Source organism: Lissotriton vulgaris, chromosome 4_1 (genome assembly GCF_964263255.1).
Source record: "Lissotriton vulgaris chromosome 4_1, aLisVul1.2, whole genome shotgun sequence".
NCBI lineage: Eukaryota > Metazoa > Chordata > Amphibia > Caudata > Salamandridae > Lissotriton > Lissotriton vulgaris.
In genome coordinates, this window is record NC_141691.1 from 1,465,117,026 (window position 1) to 1,465,131,770 (window position 14,745).

General features: G+C 43.3%; 1 protein-coding gene across 2 annotated transcripts in view; it reads right to left on the reverse strand.

Annotated features, from left to right (window-relative positions):
* The window catches only part of CCDC178 (coiled-coil domain containing 178), a 1,232,457-nt gene that overhangs the window by 1,045,766 nt on the left and 171,946 nt on the right, over positions 1–14,745 (reverse strand). The window contains exons 4-5 of one of the 2 annotated variants that reach the window (XM_086966951.1): positions 8,290–8,345; positions 1,521–1,555 (exon numbers count right to left, since the gene is read on the reverse strand). In XM_086966951.1, coding sequence (XP_086823077.1) covers positions 1,521–1,555; positions 8,290–8,345 — 91 coding nt within the window. Of the gene's footprint in view, positions 1–1,520; positions 1,556–8,205; positions 8,346–14,745 lie in introns of both variants that reach the window. The other variant, XM_086966950.1, reaches the window with a different exon arrangement.

A 14,745-nucleotide genomic window follows, 5' to 3' on the forward strand; every position in this document is an offset into this window, starting at 1 on the left:
TAAGTTTGTTAACAATGAAAAGCCACTGAATCTTTTGCAGAAGCTTTTATTTTGTCCTGCCTGCTGTTCAAGCATTTCCAATTAGTTAGGAATGAGGGATCTCTGGAACAATAGATTCAAGGTCTGATTTCAATTTTGGCAGCCGGCCCGTCCTCCACCAGAGCAATTTACTCCGTCACCCTGGTGGAGTGCTAGCATACAAATTTAGAAATGTACGCCGACCCACCAGACATTTTTAGCATCGTCAGGAACTGCCATCATGGCGATACATGACAATGCATTGTAATGTTATCAACATTACGAAGTCTTACGGCAAACTTACAATGTTTTTTTTTTTTTCAATAAGAAAATCCCAAAGTGGGACATTCTTTTAGGGAAAAAAATAATAAATCAATACCTCCCTTGCCATGGGAGTATCCCATGGCAAGGAAGGGGGCAATGAGGTATTTTCAATATCCTTACCACCAGGTTATTCCTGAAGGTGATCACCATTGAAAAATGGCTATTTATCACCCCATCTAAATTAGATGGGCCCCTTCCATAGCTCTAATACACCACAGAAACTACATGATGAGTAATAATTTAGGGCCTATATTAATTCTTTCCGGAGAGGGAACTCTCTCGCAACAGCGACGGAGTTTCCTCGCCTAAGGCTATGGTCAGGCTATGGTCAGCTTACCCAATTTAATTGCAGGCGGACCATAGTTAGCCCATAGCCGAGACTACTCAGTGGTCCACTTCCTCTAACAGACCAATGGAGTAAGGTCCACTGGAGGTTTGCCCTATAACACAGGGAACATGGACAGACTGTGTGAGATATCTTGGATTGCTTTTCAGAACCATAACCTTCAGAATCTCAATTAGTCTACTTTCGTGAGAGAGCCAATACTTTAATCGACAAAAGGCAATTCATCATATCAGGGGGAAAAATGTTTTGCAAACATATTCAAACTTACGTAAAAAGTGGCATCTGAGAACAGAAATGTTTTCCATGGACAGGTACAGATCTATGGATATGGCATGTGAACTACAATTGCTTACATGTCCAAGTGGTATGGACGGGGAAGGGATTGTGAATCACAAACAGTGTGGAAAACAATGCAAATGTTAAGTGAATGGCTGTGTCTGTGTGAACTTCCTACTATTTTAGTGAATCAGGTCGACGATTCAAAGAGATTGTGAGGCTTTTACCTTGTATCAAATAATTTTTCCTATTTTGCCCTCCTTTGCATGACTTTAAGTTCAAAATTCTTCCCCAGAGACTTTATCCAATATGCCGATTATATGAAGTATATATGGTCATGGGACAACAATAAGTAGACACAATTAGCTTCAGTGGCCTTTCAATTTTGCAAATATTTTGATTTAAAATGCTTCGACCTGAGCGTTTTCATTGTGGAAAATAATTCATTATTTCCCTATGGTAGAAAAAGTGTTCATAATATTATAATGATGTACATTTTGTGACGCTGTGGAAAACTTCATAACACATTAAATAATAATTTGAAAATGACTCTTACCATGAAGCATTCTCCTCCTTTAGCATATCTTCATACTGGGAAAAAAATGATATCTATTAATGTTTTTAGTCAGGATTTACCTTACAAGGTAGGCAGTATTACAGAGCTATTTCAAGTAAACAATGATATGTTCTAATAAACTAACCAAGCTAATAATATAATGTGATCAAAATACACAGCATACCTTTGAACAATCCCATTCATTGTTTTCAAGTCGATATGTCACACACATACCTGGGTCCAGTGGAGAGCTGTTATTGTGATGGAGACATGCTATCGTCTGTTGGTGTGTATCCCTCTCCACCCTTTACTTACAAAGATGGTGTCCATGCTCTCTTGCTTGCATCTGGAGCTATATTACAGAATGTGTCCCGGGGCGCAATGGGCATATGAATCAACTTTGTGTACCCTTGGGGGACTTTGATATTATAGAAGGGACCGCAGACACTTATGCGGCCCCTTCTGTACTACTGATGGCGCTGGCGCATATCCATCACTAGCGCTATCTCAAGAGGGAATTCCCTCATTTGCACAGGGGCATGGCCCCTTGCAAATGAGGGAACCACTTTCCCTATGTGCCCACACTATATTATGGACAGGAGCGCAGAGGCAAACATGCCTTTAGGAGGCACACTGAGAGTGGGCCACAAAAAGGTGATGCACTTTCACTGTGGCAGAACTCTGGAGGGGAGAATGCGGTCCAAAGAAACCTCAGACATCCCCTTGGAGGCAAGACCAGCTACTCACTTCACCAGCCTGCAAGGAGTTCTCTATTCCCTCGTGAAAGTGCAGGTGGGTGCCAACTGCACTGTGAAACACAGAGCAGCTTTGAAACAGCCACTCTGAATTTCACTTGAACAGCTCGAGTTCACGGCTGCCTTGAGAGCAGCGCACTCCCCACAATAGGGTGCACGTTTCCTGTGTGTGCCCAGTGCACCTGTTTCAAGTGCCCTGTGTTGCAAACAGGTAAAGTGTGCCCATATAGTAGTACAGAACCTGGTGATCAGTTTCCCATTGGAAATGGTTCACAGCCAGAAAATAAATGTGCAAGATTCTTTTTTAGGTTACTGACGTGGAAGGCTGACATTTTGGTGATGCCACTTTTCATCAACCAGCAGCATTAAAAGAGTTAAAAGGTTGCCTGAGACTTAAGTGCAACAAACTTTATTAGCAGAAGTTTGCCTTGGCAATGTTAAAAACAAATACAGACACTGTGCGGGTTCTAATTACTCAAGTATCCTTCCTCGCAATCCACGTGTTTCAGCCTTACTAGAAGATAATGAGGTTTTCATCAGGACCAGTATTTTAGGGATCCCTTTGTATTGCCTAAACCTTAATAGATCATAGTGATTGATCACCCCTACTCACACGACATACTCCAATTCATACCATGCATAATCTTTATGCTTACGGCCCAACCGGTTAAATCATCAGTGAGTATTGATATATTTAGCTCTTCACTCCTTTTCTATCGACGAGGGAGGGTCAACGTTCTTACAGTCACACTTTCTTCACAGAAATGTTTGGCTCCATTAATCACCTAAGCGTCCTCACTCCTTGCCAGGCGGTCCACTGGCATTTGTCTAAGTTTTTGAGACATGCAAGCCCCTTAATTACTTCAAGATGACGATCCAAGGAGATTATGGTCTTTGGATTCCTGTATCTCTAGTCAAGGAACTGAGAATTCTGGCTAATGTACAGGTTAAGCCTGATTGCTTTGTGCCAATCTACCAGAGGGTTAAGCACATGTTAATTCAGGGTTTTCTAGTGACTTCACCCTGAGAGAAATTGTGGCTGGTGGTTGAGTAGGATTTCACCCCAGAATCCAATTTCCAACAGGATTTCACAAATGTTGTTGTCCAGTGCCTTTGATGCTGACTCTCCTACATCCTAGGGCCAATCTTTTTCTCTCTCTTCCATGTCTTGGCGAGCATTGCCACTGGTATGTGTTGCATCCCTGATGGCTCTGCTTTGTACAATTCTCTCACATATCTGCCTGAGGACATTGCCCTTTTATTGGCCATCAGCGATGGTTCTCACTAATCCACGAATGCCCAATCATTCACGACCAGCAGTTGTATTGCCAAGTAGTAAAGTCACAGGTCAGGCAGTGCAATGCCCCCTCTCATATTCATTCCTAGTGATTGTTGTTAATGCAATTCTCGGGGTTACCCCGTCCCATAATAGTGATTTTATGGTGGCGTTGACTGTATTAAAAGGTTTATCTGGGAACTCATTTGGCGTGGTCTATAGCGTATAAACAAACTTCGGCAGTGTGATAATTTTGTATAGGGCAGTTCAGTTCACCCCAGTAGAGACAATGGGAGCTTCATCCACTGTGCCACATCTGTTTTCTACTCGTTTAGAATACGGACAATGTTACATCTTATACATTCTTTAGGATCCCCTGTTATAAATATCCCTACTTATTTGAAACCCACTATTGTCCAAGCTAGGGGACAATCCTATGTCTTTGGGGGGTGCCAATCCGACAGCAAATATGCCACCTGTTTGTGCCAGTTGACATGCACACCAGAAAATCTGGCAAATATGTTAAGAATCTTAAGATTCTGTGGGATCGACCTCTCAGGTTAGCAAGATACAACAATAAGTCATCAGCGTATAGGGAAATTACACCTTTCAAGTCCAGATTCTGAATGAAGCCCTGCACCAGTGTGTCTCATCACACCCACCCTACCAGGGTCTCTACTGCGAGAGCAAACAATAGGAGGGTCAAGGGGCATTCCTGCCTTGTTCATTGCCCCAGCTGAAACTCACTGGATATTGTCCCATTGACTTGCAACTTTACAGTGGAAAGGGTGTGGAGCAGCTGCACACACTCCCAGAATTCCAGTCCAAATCCCATCCTCTGGTGGACCACCATCCGACATGGCAATTCAAGGGAGTACAAGGCCCTGTGGCATCCAACAAAAGGAGACTACTGGTTCTCACAGTCTGTCCCGGTTTCCAAGGACCCCATACAAGCACCAGAAATTATGGCTGGCAGAACAGTGGGACATAAACCCTGATTATCTGCAGCAATCAGTTTGCTGATCAGCTGATATAGGTGATTAGCTAACCCCGTGGGGACATTCTTGGAAGGCCAACACTCCAGTACATTTTTGTTCTTGCACCCAGACTGTTTATCTCCCAGGTCAACCTCAAACCACCACTGGAAGAGCCTCCAGTGCTTATCTCATGGTTTCAAGCCCTCCTCTTAAGTTGCTGGATCCTGCACTTTGCACTAATTCTTACTCCTTTATTGGGCCCAGTCCAGTGAGCCATGAGCAACACCTTAGTCCCTACGGCAGGACATAGCTGTAACATCTTTGTTATTATGCGATAAGACTCCCTGTGTCCCTCATGGCAGCATTCCATGGACTAAGCCACTGTCAAAAGCCCCAGCCCATGCAAAATGCCTCAGATCCACCACCTAGTTCAGGGACACTAATTAGAACTGTAATAGCGCCTTGAGACCCTCCGGGTAAGTAGAGCGCTCTATAAATGTCTATGATGGATTGATTGATAATGGACCCAAATCCTCCTTGTACCAACAGCCATAAACAATGGGAATGGAAGTGAACTTCTTGGAAGGCAGTTAAATATATGGTCCTCCCTGGTGGCCTTGCATACAGTTGAGTACCCTTCTGCAAATACATTTGCCCCCTCACAGGTGGAGACAACATACCCTATTTGTTTGTTCCATATGCTTTTTCTCCATTTTGTCTTTCTCTACGCTGGTCCTCTTGTGATGCTCTCTTGGTCCCTCTCTGGTTCTCCCTGTAGTTTTATATTTTATTCATTTTAGCAGACTTTGTTTTAGTTAGATTGTTCATATATTTGCTTGCATGATATTCTACTGCGAAGACGTTGCACGCAGTACATGCTGTTTAATTCTAGGAAGCCTTCCTGCAACATTATATGTACATCTCGAACACGGTTAGGAACAGTACAAGATACCCTAGTGCTTACAACTGCCCGCTCAGAGACAGCTTCTAATAAATAGACACACCATTACATCAATGCTGCACATCTACCACAGTAGGTTTTTATGATTTAAATACTGTACTTTAATCTTAGAGGTCAGAGAGGCATTCCAACCTCAAGAGTCCTGGAACAAAAGCTGTTTTTCAACATGCGACTCAGTTAATGCTGGATTTCCAATCCACCAGCAGACCAAGTTGCTCAGTTTTTGATTCTCAGGCTACCCTAAGATGGGGCAGAAGGTACCCTCGAGTGTGCTCTCAGATTAGGGTAAGGGCTTTGGAGGAATATATAAGCTCTACATACATACAGAATTATCCCACCATAGTTGGATAGTTTATTCTGTTTACCATGTTCAATATTGGTTTGTTTCATCTGCAAAATCAGTGCAGCTCTTTCTTTCTAATCAATACTATGATTGTTCAATAAACGTATTGAAAACTTTCATTCTTATATTTCTTGTGATTATTTTGGCATGTGTAAGTAACCAACAAAAGAGGTAAGATGGTCCCTTGAGGATCAGATGGTCAAGTTCAAGGGTGCCAAATCACCTTTCACTCTGCATAGTCTAGGGGTTGGGTGAGGCCCTGTGAGCGAGCAAGGAATTAGCCCAACAGGATATGATGGTTTGGAGGACTAAATTCATACCTTTCTGAAGTCCTATTGTCCAACTACATATCTTTCTAAGTGGAAACTGTATAACAGTCCACAGATTTGTTCCACTGGTGTACCATGCTCGGTGTTGTGTGTCTGTGAATCTCTCTTTAAGAGCACTGTATATGGCAGTATGACACACTTACTACAATAATCCACCTTAGGGTGGAGAACCCAGCACATACACTCCAGAGACATTATTCTTTCTGTTCCTTTCTCCGGGACTCAGGATGCCTATCACTCGTTGGGCCTAAGTGATTAAAAGAAAGACAGTGTGGCAGAGACTCCTGTTTGTGCGACACCGCATGGAAACCTGAACACATTTGCTACCTTGGATATGAGATGCCTCATATGTATCATTGAAATTCGCATTCGCAAAGGCCGAAATTCGCAGAATTTCGGACTTAGCGAATGGGAATTCGCAAAATGATATGTATGAAGGAAAATCCATTGCAAAATAAGGAATCGCAAAATTTGCGATTCCTTATTTTGTGATTGCATTTAAGGAATAGCAAATTTTGTGATTCCTTAAATGCTATGTAAGAAGGCATAAAAATTTGCTAAATTGCCTTAAGGAATCGCAAATTACCACCAACTTCTAGTTGGTGGTAAGTTGCGAATTCCTTGAAAAATGCACATTTTTAAAATTTTCAAAGTGCCCTTAGGGCATGTATGTGCACCACATGTGCACCTATGATTATTTCAGGGGTGCAACAGGGTGTCCTTTGGACACCCCTGCACCCTTGAAATTATTCTCAAATTGCGATTAGCAAATTGCGAATTCGCAAATTGAGAAATAATTCCCATTCCTTCCTATGGGTCTCCTGGCCCATAGAAATGAATGGGAAAGTATTCCTTAATTGCGAATTCGCAATTTGCAAATTCGCAATTAAGGAATATCAAGAAATCGCTAAAAAAATGTGTTGTTCTTGATACATAGCATTTTGCTATTCTGAAATAGCGATTTCTTAAAAATCGCTATTACAGAATCGCAAATTGGTTCCTTGATACATAAGGCCCTAAGAGCCGGATGTACAAAAGGGTTTTTCCCATTCTGTGTCTATGGGGAAATGCGTAGATGCATAGGGGCCTACATTCCTAGCATATATGTAAATGTATGTTTGGGAATATTCTGGGGAGCAGGATCAAAGTAATCTGCTATCAAAAAGCCAAATTACACCTGAAAAATAAAGAGGTGGAACTTTTATATATAGTACCACTCCCAGGCAGTTTGCCCCATGCAGTAGACTAAAGTTCGACCCTAGAGATGTGGAAATAGAGGTGGATTGCTTAGCTAGAAGGATGAATCCAACTCAAGCAGAACCAGAAGGCAGCATGGGCATGAGTGATACACAATGAAAGTAAGATATGCCCTTCCACGAGATAGGCACTTCCACTTTCCACTATCCTAGAAAACTCCCAACAGCTTGACAGTAAGATCTGAATGGCATAGAGCATCACTTACGGAGCGGAAAAGAACTACACAGCCATGACTTCACAAAAGGAAGGGTGAGGTTGATAATTCAGACAGAACACTTAATGCAGTACAGTACCACAACAAACTAAAAGAAAAGTGATTCTGAATTTCATTTGGTCAACTGAGTAACGGTATATATATATACATACATATATATATATATATATATATATATATATATATATATATATATATATATATATATATATATATATATATATATATATATATATATATATATAGCAACAATGTGTGTGACAGCGTAACAGGCCACCTGTCAATCTGATTTAAATTTAAATCAGTGTCCTTGCATGTTATCCGGTCGGAGGATGGGCCGGAATAGATCTGGAATATGTCTGTTGTGGGATTCCAAGGCAGGACGTGTGTAAGGTTCAGAAAGAGGTGCCCTTGTAGGGGACAGGGGACGTATATTACCTATGCACAGCCTGGGAATACGTTGCATGAAATGATTTTGGACAAATCAGCTCTTCGCAAACACATTTTAGTTTACTAATGAAACACCTGAAAAGATATGCAAACAATGTATACATTACTCTTCAAATCCCCTACCTGTTCAAACCATTCTTTCATCTTCGCCTCCAGTGCCTCAATGTGATAAATGGCTTTGTTAACACAAGGTGAAGGGGTATTTACCAGTGCACAACTACGACGTTTTCTGGGGTGGCTCAAAACCACGGCTTTATTTTTACCTGAAATAAAAAACAGAGAATTCTGCATGTAATTGCGATACAATTGGTAAGAACCGTGCAGCCTTTTAAATTTACAGGCGACAGCTCTAATCCCGGTAAAGAGCGTCGGTATGATTCCCAAATGACATCTCGTCATGCTCTATTAAATGCACATAAATTTAGCTTTGAGTTACAGCCTACTGGAATTTTAAACATCTGACATCAAATCATTCAAGCTTAAATGAAAACCTTACAAGGAATATTCCAGCAGGTTAACACAGGAAAGGAAAGATCGCAAGACATGACAGAGGATTCTCATAGCAATTCTCTGTTAATAGCAATGTTTGAATTGCTCATAAAAGGATAAAAAAATAGTATTTTGCATGGAAATGCTGAACCCATCCTGATGAACATAATTCAGGTCCCGAGATGACACACAATGAAAGCTGTACTGACAGCTGTCGGTAAACCTCGATAGCCTCTCAGTTTCTAATAACTTAAGCAGCTGAGAGAAATAATTGTATTGCAAAAGAGAACTAACAGCAGCCATCAAAGCATTGGATAGACCAACTTTAAAAAGGGGCGCATTGTATAAAAATACTGGTCACAAATTATTCATATACCTTATGTGGCTTATCTCTAATTTTGACATGCAAACTATGAACTAACTAGCTTACCCGTCGCGCGTTGCTGCGATCTCAGAAGAAAGGAAATTTAAGGAAACTTGTTATGATAATATTCAATTTACATTGTGTCCTTTTTATTGAAACTTATTCCTTTTAATATGGAAAACATTTTAAAGTGGGGAGGCAAGATGGCGGCCGTGACAAGCGGCTGAGCGGCAGCACTGGACACAGCGCAGGGATGGAGTGATGCACCTTGATGCAACCTCGACACCTAGGCTTTTTCCCTTCAGTAACGTTGGATCACGTTGGATCACAAAAGAAAGAAAGGCTACAAAGACCCCGTGGCTACATGATCTTCTAAGACACGCGGGGTTTCACAAGAGCAGATTGCGGTGGTGATATGCAGCCAGCGCATTGACAGAGAAAAAGCGCCGTAGAGGCACAGCGGCGGCCAAAGCGACGGATGGTTACCTCTCCAAACTTTGATGATCCTCTGATGCTTTTCGGCGTCCCTTGCAGTAGGCTGCCCCGCACGGGTCTGCGGAGGCTCCCGGCTACAGCTGCAGCTACAGCTTCGTCTAGAGTCGGAGCTCACGGAGTTCGCGGAGCCTGGAGGCGGAGCCACGCAAGGCCGGCGGGACCTGGGAAGCGGAGCGGAAACGGCAGCAACTCCAGCAGACCCGACAGATCCGTTAGACCTGACAGACCCGGCAGGCCGGCACAAGGAGGCGGAGAGGTACGGTGCTGCAGCGGTTCAGTCAAGGTGAGGCAGGGGATCTCTCTGCTCATTGTATTTGCATTATCTATGGCCCCTAAAATCAATACTGGGGGAAAGACAAAAAAAGGCACGGTTGATGGCATCTCTGTATCTGGCATCGCGGTCAACACCCTGAGTATAGACCCTGTGACAAACAACGGGATGGAGGGAGCAGCACCAGAAGCAGTGTCAGGATGGGCAAAGCTGCAACCGCCCACAGGGCAGAACTCCCCTAAGGTCGGAACCCGACAAGCTACAGCCACCGCGACTGTTAGTGTTGTGGAAATGCTGAACCGGAATGAAAAGAAAAGAAAATTGAAGGATTTTGAACAAGCCTCAGCAGCCGTGAATTCTGGGTTGTCTGTACTACCTGTGCTTCCTGTGCCATCTGAGTTGCTCGCTCCACCATTACCGGCCACCACTCCAGCTGAGAACCCAGGTATAGATCCGGCGCTGCAAACAGCAGCACTATCAGCTTCAAATCTTCAGCAGCCACAGCAGTCTTGCCCGCAGACACAGATCCCTCAGTCATGTCAGGTGGAGGAAGCCAGGGATGAAATCGCAGGTGGGGGCACGTCTCTGATGATACGTTCAGAGTCTCTAGTTGCTGGTTCGGGGTCTAGCGATATCTGTGCTGCCAACAACAGCGAGCTCATCACCCCACTACCCTCACAAGATGTACAAGATGTGCTGATCCCTCCAACTGAAGGGACAGTAGTCCTACTAACTAACAGTGAGGGCGATCAAGGAGGGTTATCTACAGCTGAAATACTCAATGAGAGTACCATTCTTACCACGGCCCCAGAGGTTCACAGGGGTCCACTTGCCAGTTCTAAAACCAATACAATTCACCCCGGGACTACCTTCGGTGAGAGGGAAAAGGAAAAGACCCCCAGCGAGTGCTTCTTCTCCGTCACAGAGGAGGTCAACTGGTCAGAGGAGGATGATGAGCTACACAGCTCAGATATTGATGGTAGCAATCCGGAAACAGAGAGCGATAGTGAGGCAGGGTTACCCTCATCAATTATCAAGAATGTGCCCCCTCAAAGGGATCACACAGCACTAACTTGGGACCACTCTCCTACAACATCCCTTCAAGGGAATTCTAACCCGGCGATGGGCAATGTAAGGCACAATGAGACGTCGCAGCTGTCAATGATGACGATGATGGAGTCAATTCATCAAGGAATAACTGCACACAGAGAAGAAACCCGGGCAGACAGTCTTAAATCCCAGGCAGCGATAAGAAAGATGAAAGCAGTGGTCAGGAAGCTCTCAAAAGCCTGGGCAAGTGTTGGAGACAGGGTTTCAAATTTAGAAGAGAGGGTAGTTGCCACCGAAGCAGAGGCGGCTGCAGCCACGAATAAAGTAGATACGCTGGGAGCTCAAGCAATTGACGTCCAGTGGAAGCTGGAGGACCTTGAGAACAGGCAAAGAAGGAACAATCTCAGGGTCCTGGGTATTCCGGAAGGGGCAGAGGGTCAGGATGTAAAAATGTTTATTGTTAAAACATTTGAGAAAGCATTTCCAGACATCGCCGGTTGGAACTGGACCACTGAAATACAGAGAGCACATAGAACCCCCTTCAAATTGAGGAAAAATGCCAGAGAAGGTGATAAGCCTAGAGCAATCTTAATCTACATAGGCAATTTTCTTCTTCGTCAGTCCATATCAAAGAAAGCCCGGCCAGACTCTAAAAGAACATTTGAAGGAGGGTCCTTCTTTGTTAGGCCGGATTTCTGCCATTCCACCGTGGAACGTCGATGGAGATTAAGACAATTAATCAAACCATTCCAGGACAAAAGAGTGCAGGTCTACCTAATTAATCCTGCTCAGTTAAAGATTATCCACCTAGGCAAGACCATATATTTTTCCTCGGAAATCAAGGCTCAGGAGTTTCTAGACTCTCTATAACATGTTCCATTATTCATATAAGCCAACAAAGGCAAAGGTCCCAATTCCTGTTACTGGATGAAGTCTTAGGTTTAGCTTAGTATAAGTTCAAGGTTGAATCTCACAGAGGAAAGCGTGACACGTTAGGGAGATTTGTGGGAGATTAGTGGGAAACTTGTAGGTACACATAAGGTCGAGGTTGAAGTTGGATTTAGTGTTTGCACTGTGTCCATTGCCGCACCCATCACACGCACAGACTCAGTCTGCGCGCCTCACCGAGGAGCGAGTTGGGGTCAGGGGGGTGGGGAGGGGGGGGGACTCTCGTGGGAGGGGGGGAAGGGGGAAAAAGAAGCAAAAAGAAAGTTCATGCAATAAATATGTTTATTGATATATCGGAGATGTTGAAAGTGGTTACACTTGTCATTGCTAGATTCAGGATAAAATGTGATTGGTTAGCTTGTTGGCTGGTTTCTTTTCAGGGGTATGTCAAGGATTAAGATAGTCAGCCTCAATATAGGAGGACTGAACGATTGGAAAAAGAGGGAAAAGTTTGAGGAGTATGTTAAACTAATCAGGCCCGACATTGTCTGTATACAAGAGACCCACCTACCATGGAAAAAGAAACATTGGTTGAACATAAGGGGGTACGAAATATTGTCTTGTTCCTCACAGACCTCACCTGTAAGGGGGGTAGCCATCATAGGCCGGGTAGGATTGGGGGGGGCTAAAAAATCAAAAGCTGACCCGTTGGGAAGATGGGCTATATGTGAATTGAAACTAGGCATCACTCTTTGTTCAGTGTATGGCTCCAATCTGGACGATCCAGGGGTGATGGATTACATCGAACGGGAGCTAACTAACTGGCCGTCACCTTTGGTATTTTGTGGGGACCTCAATATTTCAGCAGATTTTACAGGTAATACCCCATATAATGGCCGAAAGCCCCGGGTATTTAGGGTGGTCTCCTCTATAATACATTCTTATGGCCTGAAGGATGTCTGGGGTAATCAAAAGAAAGAGGAACCTGGGTTTACATACTTTTCACATCCATTTAATAAATATACAAAATTGGATTATTTTTTAGTATCAGCCACACAACTTAGCAATGTCGAAATTTCAATGCTCCCAAAGCTAATTTCGGATCACAATCCACTTGTCTTGAATATGTCTGTCACCAAACCTAGGGAAAAAATGAGACCGTGGTCCTTTGATAGAAAACCTCTAGTGGATAGTATATATAGCTCATATAAAGGAGTGGTCCCAATCTTTCTTTGACGCCAATAGATACAGTGCATCCCGTGGCATGGTCTGGGATTGCTTCAAGGCTGGTTTAAGAGGGGAGACAATTAGCTTTTCTGCACGGTTGTGGAAAAATATGAAGGAAGATAGGGAGTGTCTTTTGGCTAAATTGGCGAAGGCTGAGGAACAACATAGGAGAGATGTATGCCACGGGATCCAGGGGTCCCAGAGCCTAGAAAGTTTAAATACTATAAAAGCAGATATCCAGCGGCAATTAGCAAAGAAAGCTGCAGCAGAATATCAGACCCGCAGACTGGGCATGTATGAAACAGGCGAGAATGCAGGCAGGGCCCTAGCACTTCGGATAAGACAAACCACCTCAAAAAATATCATCACTGAAATTAAAGATGGCGAGCAGACCTATAAAAAGCCAACAGAAATTTTAGAGGTTTTTAGGCGATTCTATCAGGTTCTCTATAAGGAGGAGGCAGATACAACCTACCAGGGTACAAATTGGCAGGATACAGGTATTAATCTGACGTCCAATGAGAGGGAATCTTTAGAACAGGATATCACTATGGAGGAGCTCCTGCAGGCACTGAAAGATCTGTCAGCAGGTAAGGCAGCAGGGCCTGATCTTATACCCCTGGAAGTCTATAAATGCCTGAGGGAAGAAACGGCCCCTCTCCTGCTAGACTTATTTAACGGGGTTATTAATACAGGCATTATACCAGAATCATGGACTAAAACCAATATTGTGATCTTTCACAAAAAAGGCAAACCCAAGGAAAGCCCAGGCTCTTATAGGCCTATATCACTAATAAATAGCGATAACAAACTTTATGCTAAAATACTGGCTTCACGGATGGGGAGGATTATTGCGGGTCTCGTCTCTCCCTGGCAGCATGGTTTTATTCCCGGAAGGGGTACCACCGACCATATAAAAAGAGCCATAACTCTGTTTGATATGCATGCTGGGGAGGGGGGGGGGGATCGCGATGATCCTCCTTGATGCTGAGAAGGCGTTCGACCGGGTTAGGTGGAGCTTTCTCTGGAAAGTGATGGTTGGCAAAGGATTCGGCCCCCGATTTCTACAGGCAATTAAAGCCATGTATTACAATCCAATAGCTAGTATTCAGCTAATGGTCGAGGGCTCCAACCTGATCCATATCTCAAGAGGGACAAGACAAGGGTGCCCGTGCTCACCTATCCTATTTGCACTGTATATTGACCCCCTGATTTGCCACATTATGAGCAATATCAATATAAAACCAATTATCACCAACGGACTCGAAACCAAAATCCTCGCATACGCGGATGACATTGCTATCACCACTGTTGATCCTGCTAGTGCTATGAGGGAATTAATTAACATCACCTCTGATTTTGGGAGTGCTTCTGGATATAGACTGAATGTGGCAAAAACACAGGTATTATGTTCAAGTAAAACAGTTAATCTGGATGATAGATATGTGGATTCAGTAGTTTATTTGGGAATCACAATTAATGCCCAGACACAGGAAATTATTAAAGATAATTTCTCACCTTTACTGTTGAAAATGAAACAGGATCTAAAGAGAATAGATACTCTACATTTATCAATTATAGGCAGGGCCAATGTCATTAAAATGACAATGTTTCCAAAAATCTTATATAAATTTTGGTCCATCCCCTTCAAAATAGACGACATTTTGATTAGGGAAATGGAGGCAATTTTTATGAACTTTGTCTGGCAATATGGTAAGGTGAGGAGATCAATCAAATTTATGTCTCTACCCCAGGAACAGGGCGGATTGGGTATACCTAATCTAAAATTCTACCACTGGTCTTGTCTCCTTACAGATATGGCTATACTTTTCTTCCCTGCTGACATGATACATAACCAATGCGGTATTCCATTTATATA